The 19,551-nt window shown below is 42.5% G+C and overlaps 1 protein-coding gene across 8 annotated transcripts in view; it reads right to left on the minus strand.

The window, feature by feature from the left end:
- Positions 1-3,694: 3,694 nt before the first annotated feature.
- The window catches only part of RBBP6 (RB binding protein 6, ubiquitin ligase), a 30,405-nt gene continuing 14,548 nt past the window's right edge, over positions 3,695-19,551 (minus strand). For 4 of the 8 annotated variants that reach the window (XM_086760039.1, XM_086760040.1, XM_086760038.1 and 1 more), the window contains 13 exons: positions 17,225-17,313; positions 17,013-17,109; positions 16,051-16,190; positions 14,984-15,156; positions 14,117-14,220; positions 13,451-13,794; positions 12,300-12,393; positions 12,141-12,219; positions 11,991-12,048; positions 10,470-10,832; positions 10,019-10,120; positions 6,848-8,596; positions 3,695-5,726 (listed from right to left, as the gene is read on the minus strand). In XM_086760039.1, coding sequence (XP_086616165.1) covers positions 4,118-5,726; positions 6,848-8,596; positions 10,019-10,120; positions 10,470-10,832; positions 11,991-12,048; positions 12,141-12,219; positions 12,300-12,393; positions 13,451-13,794; positions 14,117-14,220; positions 14,984-15,156; positions 16,051-16,190; positions 17,013-17,109; positions 17,225-17,313 — 5,001 coding nt within the window. In that variant the 3' untranslated portion in view covers positions 3,695-4,117. The remainder of the gene's footprint in view (positions 5,727-6,847; positions 8,597-10,018; positions 10,121-10,469; positions 10,833-11,990; positions 12,049-12,140; positions 12,220-12,299; positions 12,394-13,450; positions 13,795-14,116; positions 14,221-14,983; positions 15,157-16,050; positions 16,191-17,012; positions 17,110-17,224; positions 17,314-19,551) is intronic. The other 4 variants (XM_086760046.1, XM_086760042.1, XM_086760044.1 and 1 more) reach the window with 2 other exon arrangements.

Here is a 19,551-nt window from a genome sequence, read left to right on the forward strand (position 1 = left end):
AACCCCCGCCAGCCTGACGCCGCTCCCCCAGAGGGAGCGTAAAGATTTTGAGGGCTCAGCCCCGCTGTAACCTGTTCTCAGTGTCAGCCTCTGCCACTTACACGGAGCTGAGGACCAACAGCGAAGAGCGGCGTTCTTCTGGTCTTTCAGTTACTTAAACTGCAGCGCAAGCACGCGGAGCCGCTCCGTAGTTCTTGTGTACGATTTCGGATTTTGAACATTACCATCTCTTGTTCAGTGACGCCATCAGTCGCAGACTCAAATTACCCGTTTCATTCTTTGCTCCGGGGCAGATCAGGTGCCCAAGGCATTTGTCTCCAGCTCCTGTGAGGAAGGAAGCCTGATGCCTCCTACAGCATCTCCCCAGCCCACGGTACTTTGGCCGTTTCCCATCCGACAATACAACCCATGCAAACAGCTGGCAAAACCACCACCCCCCTCTTCATAATCCCACCTACAAAACCCATTTCAATCCAAAAAAGCAGCTGGCAGAAGCTGCCAAGAGAAGCCAGCTCACACAACCCTTCTCCCAGAGCCGGCCACAGCTCCCAGAGCCCCCGCTCTTCGCCCGCCTTCTGCTCAGCACAGGAGGGCCTGCAGCCGCGGGGGAACCCAGCCCAGCCCTTCACCACCCCCACTGAACATCGGTGTGGGCGTCACCTCGCCTCCCTTCCTGCGCCTCAGGTTCAGTACTTCCACGTCAAAGCCCGGGATTCCTGCCTGCCCCACGGAGCGAGCCAGCTGCTCGGGTCCCACGCGTGCTCTCGTCTCATTCCTGGAGGCGCAGGGAGCGACACGCTGTGAAGCTGCGGTCTGAGGGCGTAAACTCCGGACCTCCAGCTCCCTGCGCAAGCCCACCAGTACAAGGCACGCTACAAACCATGGGCGTGATCACCTCCCCAGGTGCGTTTCCACAGCAAGCAGCTCCCATCCCCACCGTGCGCCCTCACAGCCAGGAGCTGCAGAGACAGGGCTGGGTCCAAGCCCCGTTCTTCACCCCATTATCTCCGGTGTGTCTGTACACCACAGCCCAACATGGGTCGATACAGCAGGTACGTGAGCGCATTCCAGTTCTTTTCCCCGCTGAACACAGGTGCAAGGTTTGCTCTCCAGCCCGAGGCATAACACCATCCCCGAGTTTAAAAGAACAGCTTTGGCTAGTACGTATCATCTTCAAGCAGAGGTTTGATCCGGACATTGTTTAACATGCCTTCTCTTTAGCCCGTGAGCCCTGTATTTTACTGAACCGAATTTCCCTCCAGCTGGCTGCAATCAGCTTTTTCTGGTGAAGACTAAGCAAAAGCGCTTTGCCGCTGCTGTTCGAACCCTTACTTATTCTCTCGCATTAACAACGGAGTTGTTCCTTCCTTGGCCTTTACTTTCAAAACAATTACTCGGGGTTCTAACTAGAGTTCCTTTTGTGTCCTAGGTTTACTTATTTTCTCTCTGCCATCCATGACATTATCCTGTGCCTTACGCCCTGTCCTTTTTCACGCAGCTCCTTTATTTTGGAGTTGTGGATGATGACCGACGAGTCTGCCTCCCACTTTGGGGCAGTTCCTGTTTGGTCATTTACACCAAGGTTTTCAAACCGCCTTCTTCCCTGCCAGAGCTTTTCCAGCTCAAGAGCTGCTGCCCCTCACTGTGGTCAAACCGCTTGGACGCATCCAGCCTCAGCTGAAGATGGGAGCTGAGGTTATGCTGGCCCAGGGGTTCTCTGCAGTACTGTTCCAGAAGGAACGCGTTACATTTAGTCACCAAGTCTCTTTCTTAAGCCTGAACAAGACAGCCAAAACTTACTCCGCAAGCATGCTTTCCTTCACCTGCTTAAAACCACCCTCGCTATACTTCACCACCTGAGGCCAAATGCGTCCCTGCATTCCCTCACCGGAGCGCCCTGTTCAGCGCAGCCCTTCACACTACTGCAGGCACTGCGTAAAGTTCAGAAAGTCAGCCAGAAGACTTCCAAACGTGACTGTAAGTAAAAATCACGTACTCCGGCCTGTGCATAACTGCACGCCAGGTGTCTTTGCTTAAAAAACTTGGAAAAAAGTAATCATTAGAAACCCCATGTGCAGAATAAACTAAATTCAGAGACTGAAAAACCGCCAGCAATGCTGCTACAGTGCTCTGAAAACAGGAGAGTTTAACCAAGCAGTAAGAGAGGCTTCGACTACAGCTTCTGCAGCACAAGGTTACATTAAAATACACATTTGCCGTGGGTTTACCGAGCTATCTCGTAAAGAAATAGCTAAAATTTTACTTCCATTGAAGTTTACTAATTATTCTGAACCTTGATAATAAAGCACTTACACTCCAACTCAAGCAAGAGTTCCCCTTCACCAGTTCCTAAATTTCCTGCATTTCATTAGGCCAGTGAAACAGAGCAGTGCAAAACACATCACTGGTTTCCCACGGCCGCCTCACCACGAGCACTGACTGTGCACGGGCAGAGTCTGAGGCTGCCTCACGCCCCGACACATCTGGGTTTCACCCTGCTGACACCCGTTCCCTGGACCAGGCACAGGAAACGCTGGATGAGCAGATCCGACTGCTACGGACCCGTGCTTTTCAATTCTGGGAAGGAAAAACTGGAGTGCCTTAACGCGGAAGCCTGCTTTGCCTCGTGCAGAAAACACCTGACATCACCGAGAATGTCTTGGCGTGAAGAGGCACAAACCACCAGAAGTGAAATCCAGCGCTAATTCTGGTTTGCTGTTGTTTTGACCATCCTAAGTACGGGATGCTCAGTCTCTAACCCAGTATTTAAGATGTGACAGTCTGAAAAGCAAAATGCATTATTATTTTGATTTCCGTACTGCTCAACACCCCATTCACAGCCCCTATAAACAACATCAGTTTTGGAATAAAAGTCTCCGCAAGCAGAAAGCCCTGAAACGCTGCTTTAATTTACAGTACTTGCAAACAGAACTCTTTGGGGCAAATCCCACAGCCAGGCAGTCAAGGGCTCTCACTCCGGAATCCAACTGTTTCCGGGACATTATGTCCCTAACGCACAACCAGAAGCATTTCTCACCATGCTGGCTTTCTGACAGCTCAGCAGCACCCACCACTGCCACTTTTTTTTTTATCTGTCTTAAAATTATCAAGCTAATTCAATTTACATTTCTCTAGATGTCCTGTCACTGTTCAAAGCAGGCTTTTTCTGCCCAACTGATTTGCTGAACTCCACGTTTAATGGCAGGGTTAGCTCTGCACCACGCGGCATCGCCGTATGAAAATACCAATAATAAAGCTTCTCTTTAAAAAACACAAACATCTTTGAGCAGCAGCGTTGAGAGAAAATACGTATTTACAGGGCATCTTAAAGCATATGTGTAAATGTTTGCTGGCAAATGACGACAGCTTCCTAAAAAAGCTGGCACAATGCTGCAATGTGACAGTTTCTCATACAACCGCGTGTTGAAGCGGCCGGCACGGGCTGTTAACGCTGCCTGCCTTTTGGGGGCCGTACACCACCTCTGACAACACAAAACCACCTGGCACACGGAAGTGCACCCCGGCAGTACCTCCCCACGCCGCAGCAGTTCAAAGAGCTAAAGTCCTACCTGGCTTTCCAGATCTGACGCTGCTACGCTATCTCTCCACGCACGTCAGCCACCAGCAAGCTTTTTCCTGCCGCTACTCTTCTCTGCTGATGTTCAGCTACCACTGGAAATCTCGTCACATTGGATAGTTTACTGAAAACTTTTTATTGTAATCAAAAAGTGACATAACAGGGCTGTAATGTATTCTGCAAATCATTCTGCTGATATTTTATAACTGATACCAGCTTCTTCTGCCAGGCAATTAAAAAAAAATTCAAATGTGAAAATTTTCACAGTACAGTAAACTCCACCCAAACTAATTAATGGTGGTTAAAAATAAGACGCCCCAGCAAAACCTTTCATGTTACATGGTCACAACTCACAATTCTGTACAAAATGTTCACTTTTATAAAGCTCTGATGTAAAAATCAAATAATCAAGCAGCAATATTTTAAGTGCAGCACAGGGTCTTTCATGTCATTATTTACAACGCTTGAATTCGTTTACATTTTAACAAAATTTAATACAGATGACTTAGGAATTAAGTCATTTTTTAATTATCTGTCATTCTATGTAGTGACAGATTTCACTTTTTGGTCATCCTTCTCTTTATCTTTGCTCTTCTTCGATTTCTTCTTCTTGTGTTTGTGTTTTTGGCTCTTTTCCAATTCCGTTTCGTTTCCGACGTGTTTCTTATGCTTCTTGTGTTTCTTATGCTTCTTGTGTTTCTTTTTCTCCTTTTTCTTTTTCTTTTTCTTGCTGTCTTGGCTCTCTCCTGAGCTGGCACTGCTGCTGTGGCTTCGAGTCTGGCTCTCCGAAGGGCTGTGACTGCGGCTGCGGCTAATGCTGGGGCTGCTCTGACTCTGACTCCGGCCTGCCTCGGGCTGCTCAGCTGCAGCAGGTGCTGCTGCATCCTCCTTCACCTTCTCGGCAGCCTTTTCTTTCGGTTCTTTAGGAGTTTTTCCTGCAGCTTCCTCCTCCTTTGCAGATACATTACTCTCGCTGTCACTTTCATTGTAGTCTGGTACGAACGCAGCCTCATCAGTCTCTCGAGTTAGATCGGAGGAGAGCCGTGAGGAGGTGCTTACCTGAGGCTTGGGCTTGACAACGCTTTTATCGTTTTGGCCAGTCACATTCTCTTTCTCGTTTTTTACATCTGGTGATTCTTGTTTCAAAGGTGGTTTAGTGCCACTTGGCTCTTTCTCTTTATTGCTTTTTACTTCTGGTATGTGCTTCTCTTTCTCTTTTCCTGAATTTCCTGAATTTTTATCTAGAGGTTTGTGTTCCTCTACGGTACGCTTGGAATCGTGAGCAGCTTTGTGATCAGGCTGCTTGTGATCAGGCTGCTTGTGATCAGGCTGCTTCCGCTCACGCGAAGGGCTGTAGCTGCTCCTTTTGGCATCTCCAGTGCCCTTTTTGGACGGCTCTGCTCGTTCGTCTCTCGGTTTACTTTTCTGCGCTGATGCAGATTCTCTGTTTCGAGAAGGAGAGTCTTTTCTCCTTGCTAACTCACTCTTTTCATCTCTGCGCTTGGAACTAGAATGATCTCTGTTGCCATCATGGTCAGATTTTTTGTCTCGGTTAGGAGTAAAGTCTTTAGCAGTGGATCCCCGGCCAGTATCGTGTTTCTCTGAAGATCTGCTGTCTTTGGAAGATTGAGAAATATTTTTTCCATTTCCTTGCTCAGCTGCACGTTCTGAGTGGTCTTTTTCTGGCTGAACAGTGCTCTTTCTCTTCTCAGAAGTGTCCTTGTCAGACAAAGAATGATCCCGGTCTTTGGTCTTTCCTTTTTCATTTGACATTGAACTTTTTGAACTTTTTGCATCATGCTGGGAGCTTTCATAACTTGCCTCCTTTGTAGTTTTCTGTATTTTCTCCAAAGGCTCCGTCTCTTTTTCACTGTGTTTTACGGGGTTTGGTGGCTTAGCACTTACATTTTTTATAACACTAGCAGGTTTTCCTACACTTGGGGGCACCTGGGTAGATTTAATGTCTTCCTCTTCAGACTCGAAGTCATCTTTATCCCACTTTGACTGCGGGACCTGGATCATGATAATGACGTCTTCAGCAGGGGCTGTTATATCGTTGTTATACTCCTCCATGGTCTTAATGACAGTTCGCTTGGTATCTGGCTTTTCTTCAGTCTTTCTAACGGGGCTTCCTCCAGTAGAACTAGTGCTAAGAGGAGAAAAGTGTACATTAGTAACGGGCAAGATACATGCACCACTGCCTTTTGTAACACTTTATAAAATGGCTTCTGTTTCAATTCAAAATCTTCAGTATTTTTTCAAAAGATGTTCAATTAAGGGAACAGACAAGAGAAAGGATGAGTCCACTAGCTAAGATTATCAGCAATCAACTAACTCAGTATCCTCCGACTATACATTTAATTAACAAAGACACACGATTATTGCATTTGGGACTGGCTGATCTGTAGTTCCTTCATGTCCCATTTCTACCAAAGGCAGATAAATTAGATACACATTCATGTTTCAACAGGAAAGCAAGCAATTACGCAGAGGCAGACACAACCAAATTTTATCCTCATGTCCCAGTGTTCCACTTTAGAAAAATGTATGTTTTAAAAACTCCTTAGAATACCAAGATGCTATCTTAAGTCTCCAGCAAGGTCTTACATGTTTTAAGTTTGCTTAGTCCTGCTTCTTTAGACACCAAAATGTAAGTAATAACAGCTCCACAATATGTAAACTTTTTTTTTTTCTCCCCCCACATCATACAACAGAATACAGAGATCTCCAAGGTAAGCGCCAAAAAACCCTGGCACTGAGCGGGAAGCTGTGTAAACACGGCTCTGTCCTCAAAGCTAAAACCAGTACAATACATTGGCAACCATGCCGCTATTTCTGCAAGGTATCATTTCACGTCGGACTGGCAAAAGCAGATCATTACAGTACCCTGCAATTTTAAAAATGCCAAATATCGTATGGTATAGACATGTCTGTTATCTTTGCTTTTAGCAGCACGCTAGATTTGAAGGAAGACAGAGGGGATATCTCAGTCAAGAGTCAATAAATAAGAAGAGGGGAAAGTCCCAGAAGCAAGGGTCAAAGACATCACCAACGAATTAACCTGATTAGCTTTCTGTGCAATACAGACTGCCTGTTTTCTTCAACAAAATTTGATTCTGACCCAAGTACAGCTTAACAGGAAAGACCACAGATTATTCACTCGCTCAGCACGGATTCAGCTGTTGTTCCCCTCATTAGTCACCACAAAGACTTTTACATTTTTGGTGGAGGAGGAGGAAAGAAAGAATAGGAAAATAAATTATCGGGTACCTGGTGTAATCTACAAGAGTTGAACCAGACCCATCAGCTGCTGTCACTTTTCTTCTCACTTTTCCCTTGGCTTTTTCTTGTTTAACTTTGCTGCTGCTCGGCTCAGGTTTCTCAACAGGTTCTTTTGCAGGTGGCACATTTTCTCCACTCACAATCTTTTTGCCAGTTTCTCGGTTAAGTTTAATCTTTTTTGCGGGGTTGTTAAGAAAAGCAGATTTATCCTTTTCTGGAGTTCGCTCTCCTTTTTCACCATCAGGCTCAGTCTTCCCCTTTGGCGATGTTTTCGATTCAGCCGTTTCTGGTTTAGAGGCCTTTATGGAAGTGGCTTCATGTTCTTTATCAACCTTTTCATCTGCTTTTCTTTTTCTTTTTTCAGGTTTTGCATCAGAAGGTTTGCTTTTTTCAGCAGGTTTTTTTGACTTGTCCTCTTTGTTGGAGGGCTTCTCCGCCTTGGCTTCTTTTGGATGCTCTTTCTTTGCCTTTTCATCCTTGGCTGGTCTGGTTTCTGGGTGATCTTTTGTCACTTTTGGGTGAACTTTCCGTGCGGTAGCGAGAGCCTTCTCATCCTTTTGAGAGGAAGATGTTTTAACACTGTCTGTCTTTGGCAACTCCTCCTTCACTTTTTTCACGGGAGGTTCGGCTCGAGGAGATTTTTCACGATCGGTGTCCACCTTCTCTTGGGAAGCTTTAGCTGGCTTTATTACATTGTCTTTCTTAGGAGCAACAGCCACTTCCACTTTCCGTTTTGTCTTCTCAACTTTTGCTTTGGGCTTATCCTTCTCTTTTTTCTCCTTTTCAGACACTGGTTTGAAAGCAATAGAATCTGCTTCCATAGGCTCATCTCTCACAGGGGTGGCATCATCTCTGCTTGGGAGCATGAACAGAGAGTCTGTTTTAACGTCTTCTGTTGTAACTGGCTCTCTTGGTTTTCTTGCGCCTTCTAACAACTCAGTATTGGGAAATCCTTCATTCTCATCCCCTTTTCTTCTCTTCCTGTGTTTTTTATGTTTATTTCCTTTGCCATCTCCCAGTGGATTTTCCACCTCCTTCTCTTTTGATTTTGTAGGATCTTTGATGCCATGGCTCTCTCTTCCAGAAGGTTTTTCAGGGTAATTTCCAGCCACATTACGATTTCTGTGGCTCTGCCCACCAGGATAGTCCTCCCTACGGCCCCGAGCATACGGAGAATTCTCTCGTCTGGCCCCAGGTGGACCAAATCTATCAGGAGAAAAGTTCTCTCTACTTACTGGAGGCCGAGGTTGAGCACCAACAGCGTTGCCCTTGTAAAACTTTTCGTACCATTCTCTATAGTTCCTTTCCCACTCTCTGTATCTTTCCTTTTCAAATGGATCTCTAAAGTCAACAGATCTGCCATAGTAAGCTTTCACGTCATACGGTGGAACTTCTCTGTATCTGTTAAAATACTCCCTCTCTCCTTCCCCTTGAGGTACAGTCCGTTTAGTGGGAGACTGACCTCTAAATACTGGAGACCTTGACCGTGAATGGTATCTTCTGTATGGGGGTGACCTGGACCTCGAACGGTGATAACCATGCGACCTTGACCTAGAACGATAGTTATGACTCTTGCCTTTGCCTCTTCTTGGGTACGGTGGCGATCGTGAGTAGGAACGAGAATGGGAACGACTAAACGACCGAGAGTAGGAGCGAGAGCGGGAAGAACCTGATCTTGACTTGGAGTAGGTATACGAACTTCTAGAGTAAGATGAAGCACTATAGGGAGACTTGGACCTTAGAAAAAACAAACACAATACAAAAAAAATAAATGAAGTTAATTCAGAACAGTCACTCTCCCCAATTATTTTCCTCTCAAATTTGTTTTTTTTTTTTCCTTTCCATATGCTTATGTCAAAGCTTCTTTCAGCTGCTGACATAATGCTACTGCAAACTGAAGAACTTGATAACATGTAAAAATTTCTGCTTACAAGACAGAACAGCTGCTGCTTTGTTAGTGTAAAAACATACAGGAAGGGTGAGTCTATTTCCACTCACTTCTATCGCATGAACTACCATAGCTACTGATTGATCTCAGGTGGTGCACACTGGCCTCTACTGGTACATGAACGCGCAGTTTTTCACTACAGGCAACTACATGCAGTGCAAATCATTTTTGTTGCAGTAAGATGCAAAAAGAGCAAGTCTTAATGGCTACAGTGCAGCATCAAACATTCAAGAAGACACAGTTCAGCCTAAAGACAGTAAAGCTCAATTTTAAAATGTCAGCTTCGTCTATTTAACTTCACTGCTTATTTGGCAGTTTGTAGGGCATGCAACATACTTGTACTGCAATCTGAAATACAGGGCTACTTAATCAACACTTCTAGTCAGACGTCCCAGCAAAACTTGGCATGTACCTCTAGCTCTAATCAAGGCTAGTGATTGCATTTCAAGAAAAATGCGACCTAAAAAGGTTTCAAAGTCAGCCTCCAGTAACAGGACTCAGTGCCATTACTCTAGGGAAGATACTGACAGAGAGCTCCTCAGACTCCTGCCCAAGTGATTTTTGGGGATAGAAAACATCAGCTATCCTGAGTTTTTTCTTCAGAAGTTTTTATTTTATTATTTTTTAAAGAACTATTTCACATTATTCTGTGTATATTCATTAGCATCATTCCATCTCTCAAAGTCCTTAATCATTTTAAGATTTCCTCAAAAACAAGCCTGATCTTTTAATTCCTAAGAACAATTTAACAATGTCAACAAAATACTAGCGAAAGGCACCAGTCTGCAGTCCAGGTTAAAATCTCTCTGTGTGTCCACAGGAGACAAACACAAGAGGAAATGAAGACAGTTTCTCTCGCACATCTCCTCTGAAGTGCTTTGAGGTAACAGTTACAATGAGAATAGGGAGACGCAGAAAATCCAGCTACGCCCCCTATTCAGTGTCTGGCCTCCTCGCAGCTGTCAGGAGGTGAAGGATGGCATTACAGAAGCTTTAGTGAAAGAGACACCTGTTCCTTAACGACCGCTGCCCAATTATAACAGTCAACTGTCACCTCTGCCATATTTGAGCTAGTAACCTACATACGGAACTTCTATCGCTGCTAATCCCTTGAATCATCCAATCCATCTAACGACAGAGAGGTGGAGTGGAACTCCTCCTGATTCTTCTAGACAATCTGCTTCTCCGTTACGGACATGTAAAGCAGTTACCTGGAAAACGAACGCCTACGCTCCTTTTGAATCTTTTTATATTCCATCAATTCCTTAGCAAAATCATTTGTAAACTCATCAAGTTTGGACTTTTTCTTTTCCCTGTTAAAATAAGTTTGACCTTTATTACAATTATAGTTTGACCTTCATTACAAAAAGACATCAAGAAACAAAACATGGCCAATATGAGAAAATGTATACTGCATGCAAATGCAAAAGGTGAACATCCTATTTAAACAAAAACAGTTTAGAATTCCTACAAGTTTTAGGGAAAGTTTTAGAATTACATTTCTCTGGTTTTAGTTTTGCATGTTTACCATCTGCAAAGTATACTGGAAAAAACACTACGTAATTTTTGCTTGTCAGATGCACTTTAAGGTAACTGCAGTCCGATACGCTACTGAAATACAAAAATGAAAAACACCGCGAGTTCATCGCGCCAAATACTTACTCCTCTTTAAGTCTCCGCTGTTCTCTGTAAAACTCCTCCCTAGATAAAGGAGGCGCTTGTGTCGTTGGGATGGCATTGGAATGAGCCGCTGGTACTGCTGTCGGTACCCATGCTGATGACAGGTTTGCGGGAGCCGGCGGGTATCCTGGAGGGGGGACAGTGTACCCAGCTGATGGAGGCTGCCCAGGCGGAAACTGAGGAGGAAACTGTGGTGGTGGTACCCCCGGTGGAAGAGGAAGCGCGTGGGGCGGCGGAGGATACAGGGGAGGTGGAGGCACAGGCACAAAGACTGGTGCTGATGCTGGCAGCGATGGGGCCTGACTCCTTTGGGAACGCTCACCGTGCAGGCGTCCTCGACCAGAACTTCAAAAGAAACCCAAAAATACGTGTCACTTTGTTACACTCTGCCCTGATTTTAGAGGAAAGCGAATGAAGCAGGAGCATGGTGGTGAGCACCTCTTGCTCTCAACTTAAGCATTTTTCTCCCTACTTTCTGTTAATTTGAGACTGACTACACTAGTTTCTTGATCCTCATACTTGCCTTCCACATCCTCACCCCCAACAGTTCCCTCAGTCTTCTCTTCTTATACTCAGCTTTGTGAGTGTGGACGGAAGCTACCCACACTTAAAAGAGACTCCCATCTCCCACGTGCCAAGCGCCCACCGCTCCTCTGCTGCTCCTTGGTACAAAGAATACTTCACACTTCTGATCTTCAAAGTACTGCACAGATATTAACTAATCTTCCCTCAAACTTCTTTACCTGCTCCCACATAAGCTGCCTATGCTGCTGCCTCAGCCTGATGTACTTGGCCTGTTCTTGTCCCTGAATTGTTATTTCCTTGCTTACTGAATTTAAGACTTCAGATAATCTGTGGGAGGAATCCTGGTTTTTGTTTTGATTTATGTTTAAGACTTTATAAACACAACACACCCTTACAATCTATCTGTAACAAATATATACCAAAATGAAGGACTAACACCACTGCAGTAACAGATACAACAGGCTCCTCTCCCTCCAACTCAGAGAAAGCAGCCTGGCTGTTTGAGATGACTAAACTGAAGAAATTCAAAACTGTAATAAAACAACAGCATTGACTTTTCCAGTGATTTTCTCAACCAGTATTAACTAAGTTGGTACAGAAAGAATGTTGAAGGCTGATTCTATTGGGAAATCAATTTCTTCAGCCCTTTTCAGCCAATAATCATAATAGTGGCTTTCCATCTGACCCTCATAATTTTTATATGTAATTATGGTTTCCTCAAAAAGCGTTCATTTTTGAAAGTTCTCTTTTCAATTATGTACTGGAGTTTTATTTTAAATAATCTTACTGGAAGCATAGATCCCCTTTGCTAAAGCTAATACAAATTAAGCCATTTAAAAATTAATTACCTCTTGTATTCTCCACAACTATCTGTGCATACTCACTTCATTATAAACCAGCTGTTGTGTAAGTTATGTGTTACGGCCTAATTTAACTGGTTACAACGGGTAGTACGCTGAATTTCTATAGAATACTTACAGTTCCCAGCCTGGTCTGCCACCTGCTGAGCGAATTGCACCGGCTCTCATTGGATGACCTTTTGAGGGGGGGAGAGGAAAAAAGAAAAAACGCATTCAGTTTATCTGAAGATAATTTTTCAAAAGAAAGTCTAAAGTTACAGTTACTTACCAGTTGTGGGTATTGATTGTCCTTGGGGGCCCAGAAGACTTGGTAACGCTGGTTGTCTTAGGACAGGAACCTGATAGCCCTTGTGAATAATTGCAAACATTTAGAAAATAATCTTTACTAAAATACAAGACTCATTGCACATGTTGAAATAAAATTTACCTTCTCTTCCAACAAACTGCTGATTGCCAGAGAAGATTTAGAAAGTTCAGCTGCAGTCACCAGAGCAGCAGGAGGTAACACAGCATCAGCATCACTAGAAGAATAACGCAGAAGAGATACTTGAAATACAAAATCCAATGTCAGAAAAGGCTGACTACTGTAAACGAAAAAAAAAATTTAAAATACTCTTCACTAGATTTACAACTGTAAAGTTGGGCAATTCCAACTGAAGCACTGAGGAGATGTCTTTTTGACATCTGGCATGTAAAGAGAAAGCTCACTGGAAAAACATTTGGTTAAGCTAGCCGCACATGAAAGGATTAGAGTCTGTGTAGCTCACACACTGAACCTCAGTTCTGGAAGACGCAAGAAATTCTATGCGGAAATGTTTGCATGCTCGCTCAGAGGCTGCCTCAGAGGTTCTTCTCAGCTGTGATGCTTTGCACCCAACAGCACGGCCGAGTCTGGCAGTGTCTGGGCAGAGTGGCCACTCGCAATGGAGCCATGACGCAGGAAGGATACAAGCCCTAAACACCAGTACAGATTCACGTATTTTCATAGCACTTCACTGCGTTGAAAACTGAAGACTTTCATGTTTGTAAATACTTAACATTTCCAGTGCTTCAATGTTTATTATCCAATCTATATGCATCCCTGGCTACAGTGTGTATTACTGCGTATGCCTCTGACTTATCCTAACAGTGACGACAGAAATACTGTAGAAAAACATAACGTGGAAACACCTGTCAATTTGACCTATAATTTGCTTTTACACTCTTCATTAAAACGTTATTGCCTCAGTACTAAAGAGAAATTAATGCACTCAAGAAGGTCTGACATAACTTAATGGTTACTTTAGGAATTGCTAGCCACTTAAAATCAAAGGGCTCTTGCGGAAAAAAAGTTCCTCCTTCCGGGTAAACCTGACTGATAAGGGAACCAAACAAGAAACACTTCCAAGAGAATTCTTGCACGAGGCATGCTTTCAACTTACCAAAGTGTTCTCATTCAAAGTAAAACCAAAAATCAGAACTTCCACAATTATCCGGAACTGTCACTAGTGATATACAAGTTGCTGAGAAGCTCGAGAAGAATCTAACTTAATCATTTTGGTGGCTTTTATAGTCATGTTGATCTACAAATTCACTTACCGAAAAGGTCCATCTGGCTTTTCACCACGGAGAGATAGGGACACTGCTGGAGGGAGATCAGAGACAACAACAGAAGACGGATTTACTGGCAGCCCAGCTGCCTGACCAGGGCCCAACGATGACAAAGCAGCAGAACGAGAAGCCAGAGAAGCCAATGGTATCATTAGTGGATCCTGCTGTCTGGGAATTGCTGGCCGGAGCAGAGGCTGCAGGTTGCGTGTTATTGTTTGTCTCATCAGGGGTGGTGGAGGTGGTGGCGGTGGTGGTTGCTGCTGCTGTTGCTGCTGAATCTGCTTACGGAGCCTTTTCGTGTAGCCAGTTTCATTTTTGAAGTTGTTCACAGCCTAGAGGCAGAGAAACATTTACAAAAGGGTAATATGAAACTTCAGTAGATATACGAACAAAAGCCTCCACAGAGTAAAGTTACTTATGTATTCCTGTGAATGCTATTAATCCCAAAACAAATCAACAAACAGCATGACAGGAATTTGCCAAATTGTCTCTAAAGACCAATATGCTTCTGTAACAATAGATAATGTATTTGAAAAGTAAATTTAGCCTTATTCAATTTAGCCTTGCTTCAGGAGATGTAAATTAATACTTTTTCCCTTTCAGGTTTTTACAAATAGACTTTTCTTACAGTTTATGTAAAAATCACCATGTTACCTGGCGCAGGAACTTGTTAGCAATTAAAGCATCAGGAGAAACATCTGTCTGATGACACGTTGGGCATGTATGTTCCTCAGATTCCAGTAATGCGGTTCTAACACCTGTCAATAATGACAATCATCAAAATGGTTTTTAGCCACACTAAAGAAGCTTTTTGAGTTCTAATAAATTATAAACACATGTATACGATTAATGGGTGAATATGGTCTTGAACTGACAGCACGAAGCTCTAGATGGTCAATAGTGTAAGAAATTTCTAGTGTGCAGCACATAACTAAATCACAGATTTGATACTTCGCTACTGTAACATTTGAAGATGTAGAGTAGGCTGTGTCTTGATGTTTCAACTCGTCTTTTTTCCACTATCTAGTAGAGTGAGAGTTCTCCAACAGCAGTGTTAATAAATAAAACACATTTCAGAAAACCATTAGCAGGTTTGAGTACTGAAGGTTTTAACCAACTCTCCTGCAGAGAAAAATGTAGATTAAATGCTTAACTATCCATTTGCTGCAGACCCCAGTATGTCACCGGAGCCAGATATGTCAATTTTGTATGAAAGAAAGGGCTGCAGACAAACTAAACACATGAAACACCTAATACTGTAATCACCTGCAGTTACGTACTTTTCTCATACTCGTCCTTCCGCAAGTAAAAGGGATTTAACTAGATACGTAAAAAAGGAAAACAGCTTTCTCCTATAAAGGGGAACGGGGGGAGGCAGAAAAGTCCTTTCCTATTCAGGGTATACATAAGTATTAAATAGAATTGATAACAAAGTAATTTTGTTATCTCTGAAATCTGATCTCTGCTACCAGAAAATCAGAGTCGACATTTTGAATTAATAAACATGGGACTAACACTTACACTCGTCACAGTAACTGTTTCCACAGCAGGGAATAACCACCGCATCAGTCATTATATCTTTACAAATGAGACACAGCAACTCATCTGGAATAGGATCATCTTCTTCTGAGGAGGACGACGGCTCCTCTGGTAAAAAGGGAGGCTTCTCCTTCTTTCCGATAGCATAAGCTTCCCTGGAGAGGAGGTAGGGAAGGAAAAAGAAAAAAAAGTAAAAGATGAGTAAAGGAAAACTTTTCCAAGCTTTGGATTTTATCAAAGGAAGATAATACATGGAATTCTTCTCACATCAGCCTTCTAAAACACAGGCATTTAGTTTAAACTACTTTTCTACACCACAACAGTAGAAGAGGGAGGGGGGAACAATTTTCCTTCTGCAGAACGCTCCCATTCATTGGATCAACTAAGAAATTAGTTCAGACTAGAAAATATTTTTTTTTGACAGCAAGAAAGCATGTGAAATGAATCCCATCTCTCCTTTACCAATTGTAGGCTCAGGATAGAGTTAGTCTCTGAGTAATTACATTTTATAAATGAAAGAATTCTGTACTACAGCTTCTACAAAAGGAGATCCATGACAGAAAATCAGAAGTGCTACCACGTGGATTTTCAAACAGGCACTCTCATCAGCACACAGTAGTGTTTTCATAGTCTACAGCAACAGGAAAGCTTCCGTTTGTTTTACACATGAGATCTGATAAAAGTTAGAGGGGGAGGAAACTTCAGTCCAACAGCTATTTGTTAAGTTTTGCAAGAAGCCTTTGAAACATAAACCAGAAACAAAATGAGCTTTCAAAGGGAACGATTCCAACCGTAAACACTACTGAAATGTTTCGCAGAAATACAGTTTCTTAGCACACCACAAGTTTAACCAGCTTCCAGGGGTGCGAACAGCACCACCACCCTATTTTAATATTCGAAAGCGTCACAGATTAAGGTTAAGATACAATGACAATGCTTCCTCCTCCATAACTGCAGATGCTGGCCAACTTGGTCACATTGCCACCTGGGCATTTTCCCATGTTTTCCCTTCCTTACTTTTTGGTCAGTCCCATTAATTCCACACTTACGCATCAATAGTTGGTATTGCATATTTTCCAGTGTTTGTCAGCATAGCACCCTTTGTATTGGGATCTTTCACCTCCATCATGAAACTCCTTGGAATTCCTGTGCTCTTTTTAATTCTGGGAACAGACTCAAAATTTTTGTCCTGTTAAGAAAAGAAATGCAGTAAGACCCACACTTAAAATGACATTTCAATGATTACTTTAAGCAGCAAAAGCCTTTATCCTCTCCTTTTACCTCACATAAGGGTTGCTCGACCGAAATACTTATTTTCCTAAATAAGTACAGCCAGGATGTTCCAAAGACTTGAGCAGTGTTTTGAACTCAATCAACATTCTTTGGCTTAACTTCAGGTTCCTCAAGGGTGAAGTATCCCTTAGCTCCTTCCATTCAGAGACGAGACACAAACCCGCTCCTCCTCCAAAGCACGATTCAGAGGGAGAGCTTAACTCAGTGCTCTGAATCACTCACCGGGGAAACTGACATTCATGGTCTCTACAGGAAGGCTGAACTCGTACCTCCAGCATACACGTTCAGTGACTAACTCTGCATGGCATGAATACTCAGAGACCTGTGTAACTCAAACATGCAAATATTCCATAGGCCAGGTCAACAGAAACATCGTCTTTGTACACAAAATACTAAAGCCCATGAACTGCCATTAAGAAGAGTTAAAAACAGAGAAAATGTTTCTAAATATTGAAATAGATCCAAATATACACGAGAGTTCACAGAGAAAGATCTATAGACATATTTAATGCCTATGACCTAGAAAAAAGAAAATTTTCTATTTGTAATTCCAGGTTGCCCTTGAATTTTGAAAGGCTCTGCAACGTTGTCGTATTACTTCTGTACTTCCCGCCAAGAGAAACAATTCTTAATACAAATGTTAGTTTATTTTTTAAGTGACTGCCAACATAAAAAAAAATTACAAGCAAGCAACACCAGAAGTCTCCCCCAATCTTACCCCATTTGTTGGGCAGTTCTTTATATAGTGGCCAGGTTTTCCACAACGAAAACAAGTGTATGATGGTGGAGGTGGACCCAAGGGTTTCTTCATGTAACTAAAAGTTTTTTGGGAAAAAAAAAAGGTACGCATGTGTCTCTTTTGTCAAAACAAGCATCTCTACAACTTCTCTATAATCGTCAAAGAACAGAGCCGACATTATCAACACTTACTTGATGGGATCATATTCATGGCCAGACTGTGTCATCATAGCTTTTATTTTATCTTCTTCGGAAGCATTGGCTTCAGCCAGATTGGCAGTCTGTTTAACAGGTAATTATTTGACACACACATTAGAAACACATTTAAGCCCACACAGCCAAAGACAACACCACTCATCCAATCCTGTAAAGAGCAGCACAGCGCTAGCTGAGGTTGCATGAAAACAGCTGCTTATATAAAATCTATTTGTCCTGAAGATGTTCTGGGGAGTCCTTACGCCATTACATGATGTTCATGTGCCTGCTAACCTACTCGAGAAGAGCACTCGTGGGCACTCAAAACCTTAGGCTCTGTTTGTACCTTACATAAAGACTTGTGTAACCAATCCAATTGTCTTCAAAGCGGACTGAAGCTATGTGAGAAAAATACTATCCAGTACTTAAAAACTTACTTTAAGCTCCAGACTATTTGAAGGAGAAGATATCCACTGTACGTTTAATTGAGAAATATGTATGCAAGTATAATTATTTACATTTTGCAGCATTAAAAGGACACACAACTTCAGAATTGGGGAAGTTGTTTCTGCTTGCTGAAATTCAGGTTCAGACACTGAAGCATTAAGAGGAATCAAGCTTTTTATAATCCCTCAGCAAGACAAAAGATTTCTTTCAGTAGAAATGTGACCACCATGTGCTGCAGGCAGTCCAAACTGCACGTTTGCCCCCCTACTAACTTCTTCATGTTAAGTGATTAACTACTGCAAGCAAAACCTGCAGGTTTTTTTCCAGCTGTGTCCTTTTAACACACAAATTGTAATATAAACCTTATGCAGAACTAGATCTTCAAATTACTGAAGCCAGACGATTTTTTTTTTTAAGTAGTATTTGCTCAAATGTTTTTATTACACACTAGTCCAGATACAAGCAGGGTCTAAGGGAGTGACTGCAAACTATTTGGTCCTTCAAGCACCTATCATCCAGATCAAGCACTCATGTTTTTGTTTTTATATGCATTCATTCACAAAAGCAACCAACTAGTTTCAACATTTTATTAAACGGTTGTTTCACATACACAGTTTTTTCTCAACAGTAACAATCCAGATTGACAGCTATGAAATTATTTCCATTAACATGTACAGAATACTTTACACATACTGGACTAATTTGTTTGAACCCAAACAGTTTACAAAACACGTCCAAAACCCACAAAACATAAGTAGGAATAGACCAAAATTCAAATATGGCATTTAATACATAGTAATAATAAACCAGTAAACTGTTAACACATTGCCTCCGTGCTAAGCCGGTCTGCACTAAAGAGGTTAGAGTAATAACAGTTTTGAGCTGCTTTATATTACGTTCCTCTGCTTTTCTGCAATATTAAATTCTCTCAAAAGCTGAAATGAGTACACCACTTGGACAGTTTTTCACATTTTAGAGTAAAACTTCACGAGTTTACAGAACCAAGGACATGTTTAGGGACAGCACTAATGGAGACCAATTGCTTTTGGTGGCTACCTTCCAAACTAATTTTTTTTTTTTTGGCCAAAAGTACGTAATTTAACTTCTGCAGTGAGAGAGGGAAGAAGTTACCAGTGGGAAAAGATTTCTCTTTATTGGAAATGAACTCCAGCCTTTATTTTCAGGAGAAAGAACTAGCTACTCTGCATTAGGCCCTGCCTTCTCCGATCTTCGTAACTTCAGAGACTAGCAATTGAATCGGCTACCACTATGCCTTTTCACACAGGGCAATCACTAGTGCTTTCCCAGACAAAGTTACACATTGTTGAGCAAAAATGCAAGCAGTTCCATAGCAAAACACGGCATTACAACAGTTTCAGAAGGTCACATCTGCTAATATGCCACACGTACACATTGGTATATTCCTATGAACAATCAGGTACATTTACACAATTTACAGTCTGTGTTCAAACAAATTAGATTGTGTTGTCCACTGTAAATAGACTACAGCTTATGGAACTGTGCAGCATTCAAAGAACGGATCTGTAACTATAATGACTAGAAATTCAAAAATAGCCATGCAATTGTCCACGTTACAGAAACGGCTCTATTTTGGCTGTTGCAAACCCCTCTGAAATGTCCGTAACTTACAGCCAATTAAATTCTTCTGTAAAAATTGTGTTAGTTTCCAACGCAAAATTAATGCAACGCATGAAAAACGGTAAACAGCTTCTGCAGTGCTTCTTCTTTGTGTCTTGAAGATGAGTAATACTGCAACATTATGTTGAGGCTGATAAGGTACTCCCCTTCTATCTTCCCAAACTGGGAACTACTCTTTACAGGATAGTATCAAAATATACACACATTTTAAAGTTAAA

Source organism: Chlamydotis macqueenii, chromosome 15 (genome assembly GCF_036417535.1).
Source record: "Chlamydotis macqueenii isolate bChlMac1 chromosome 15, bChlMac1.mat, whole genome shotgun sequence".
NCBI classification, from domain to species: Eukaryota; Metazoa; Chordata; class Aves; order Otidiformes; family Otididae; genus Chlamydotis; species Chlamydotis macqueenii.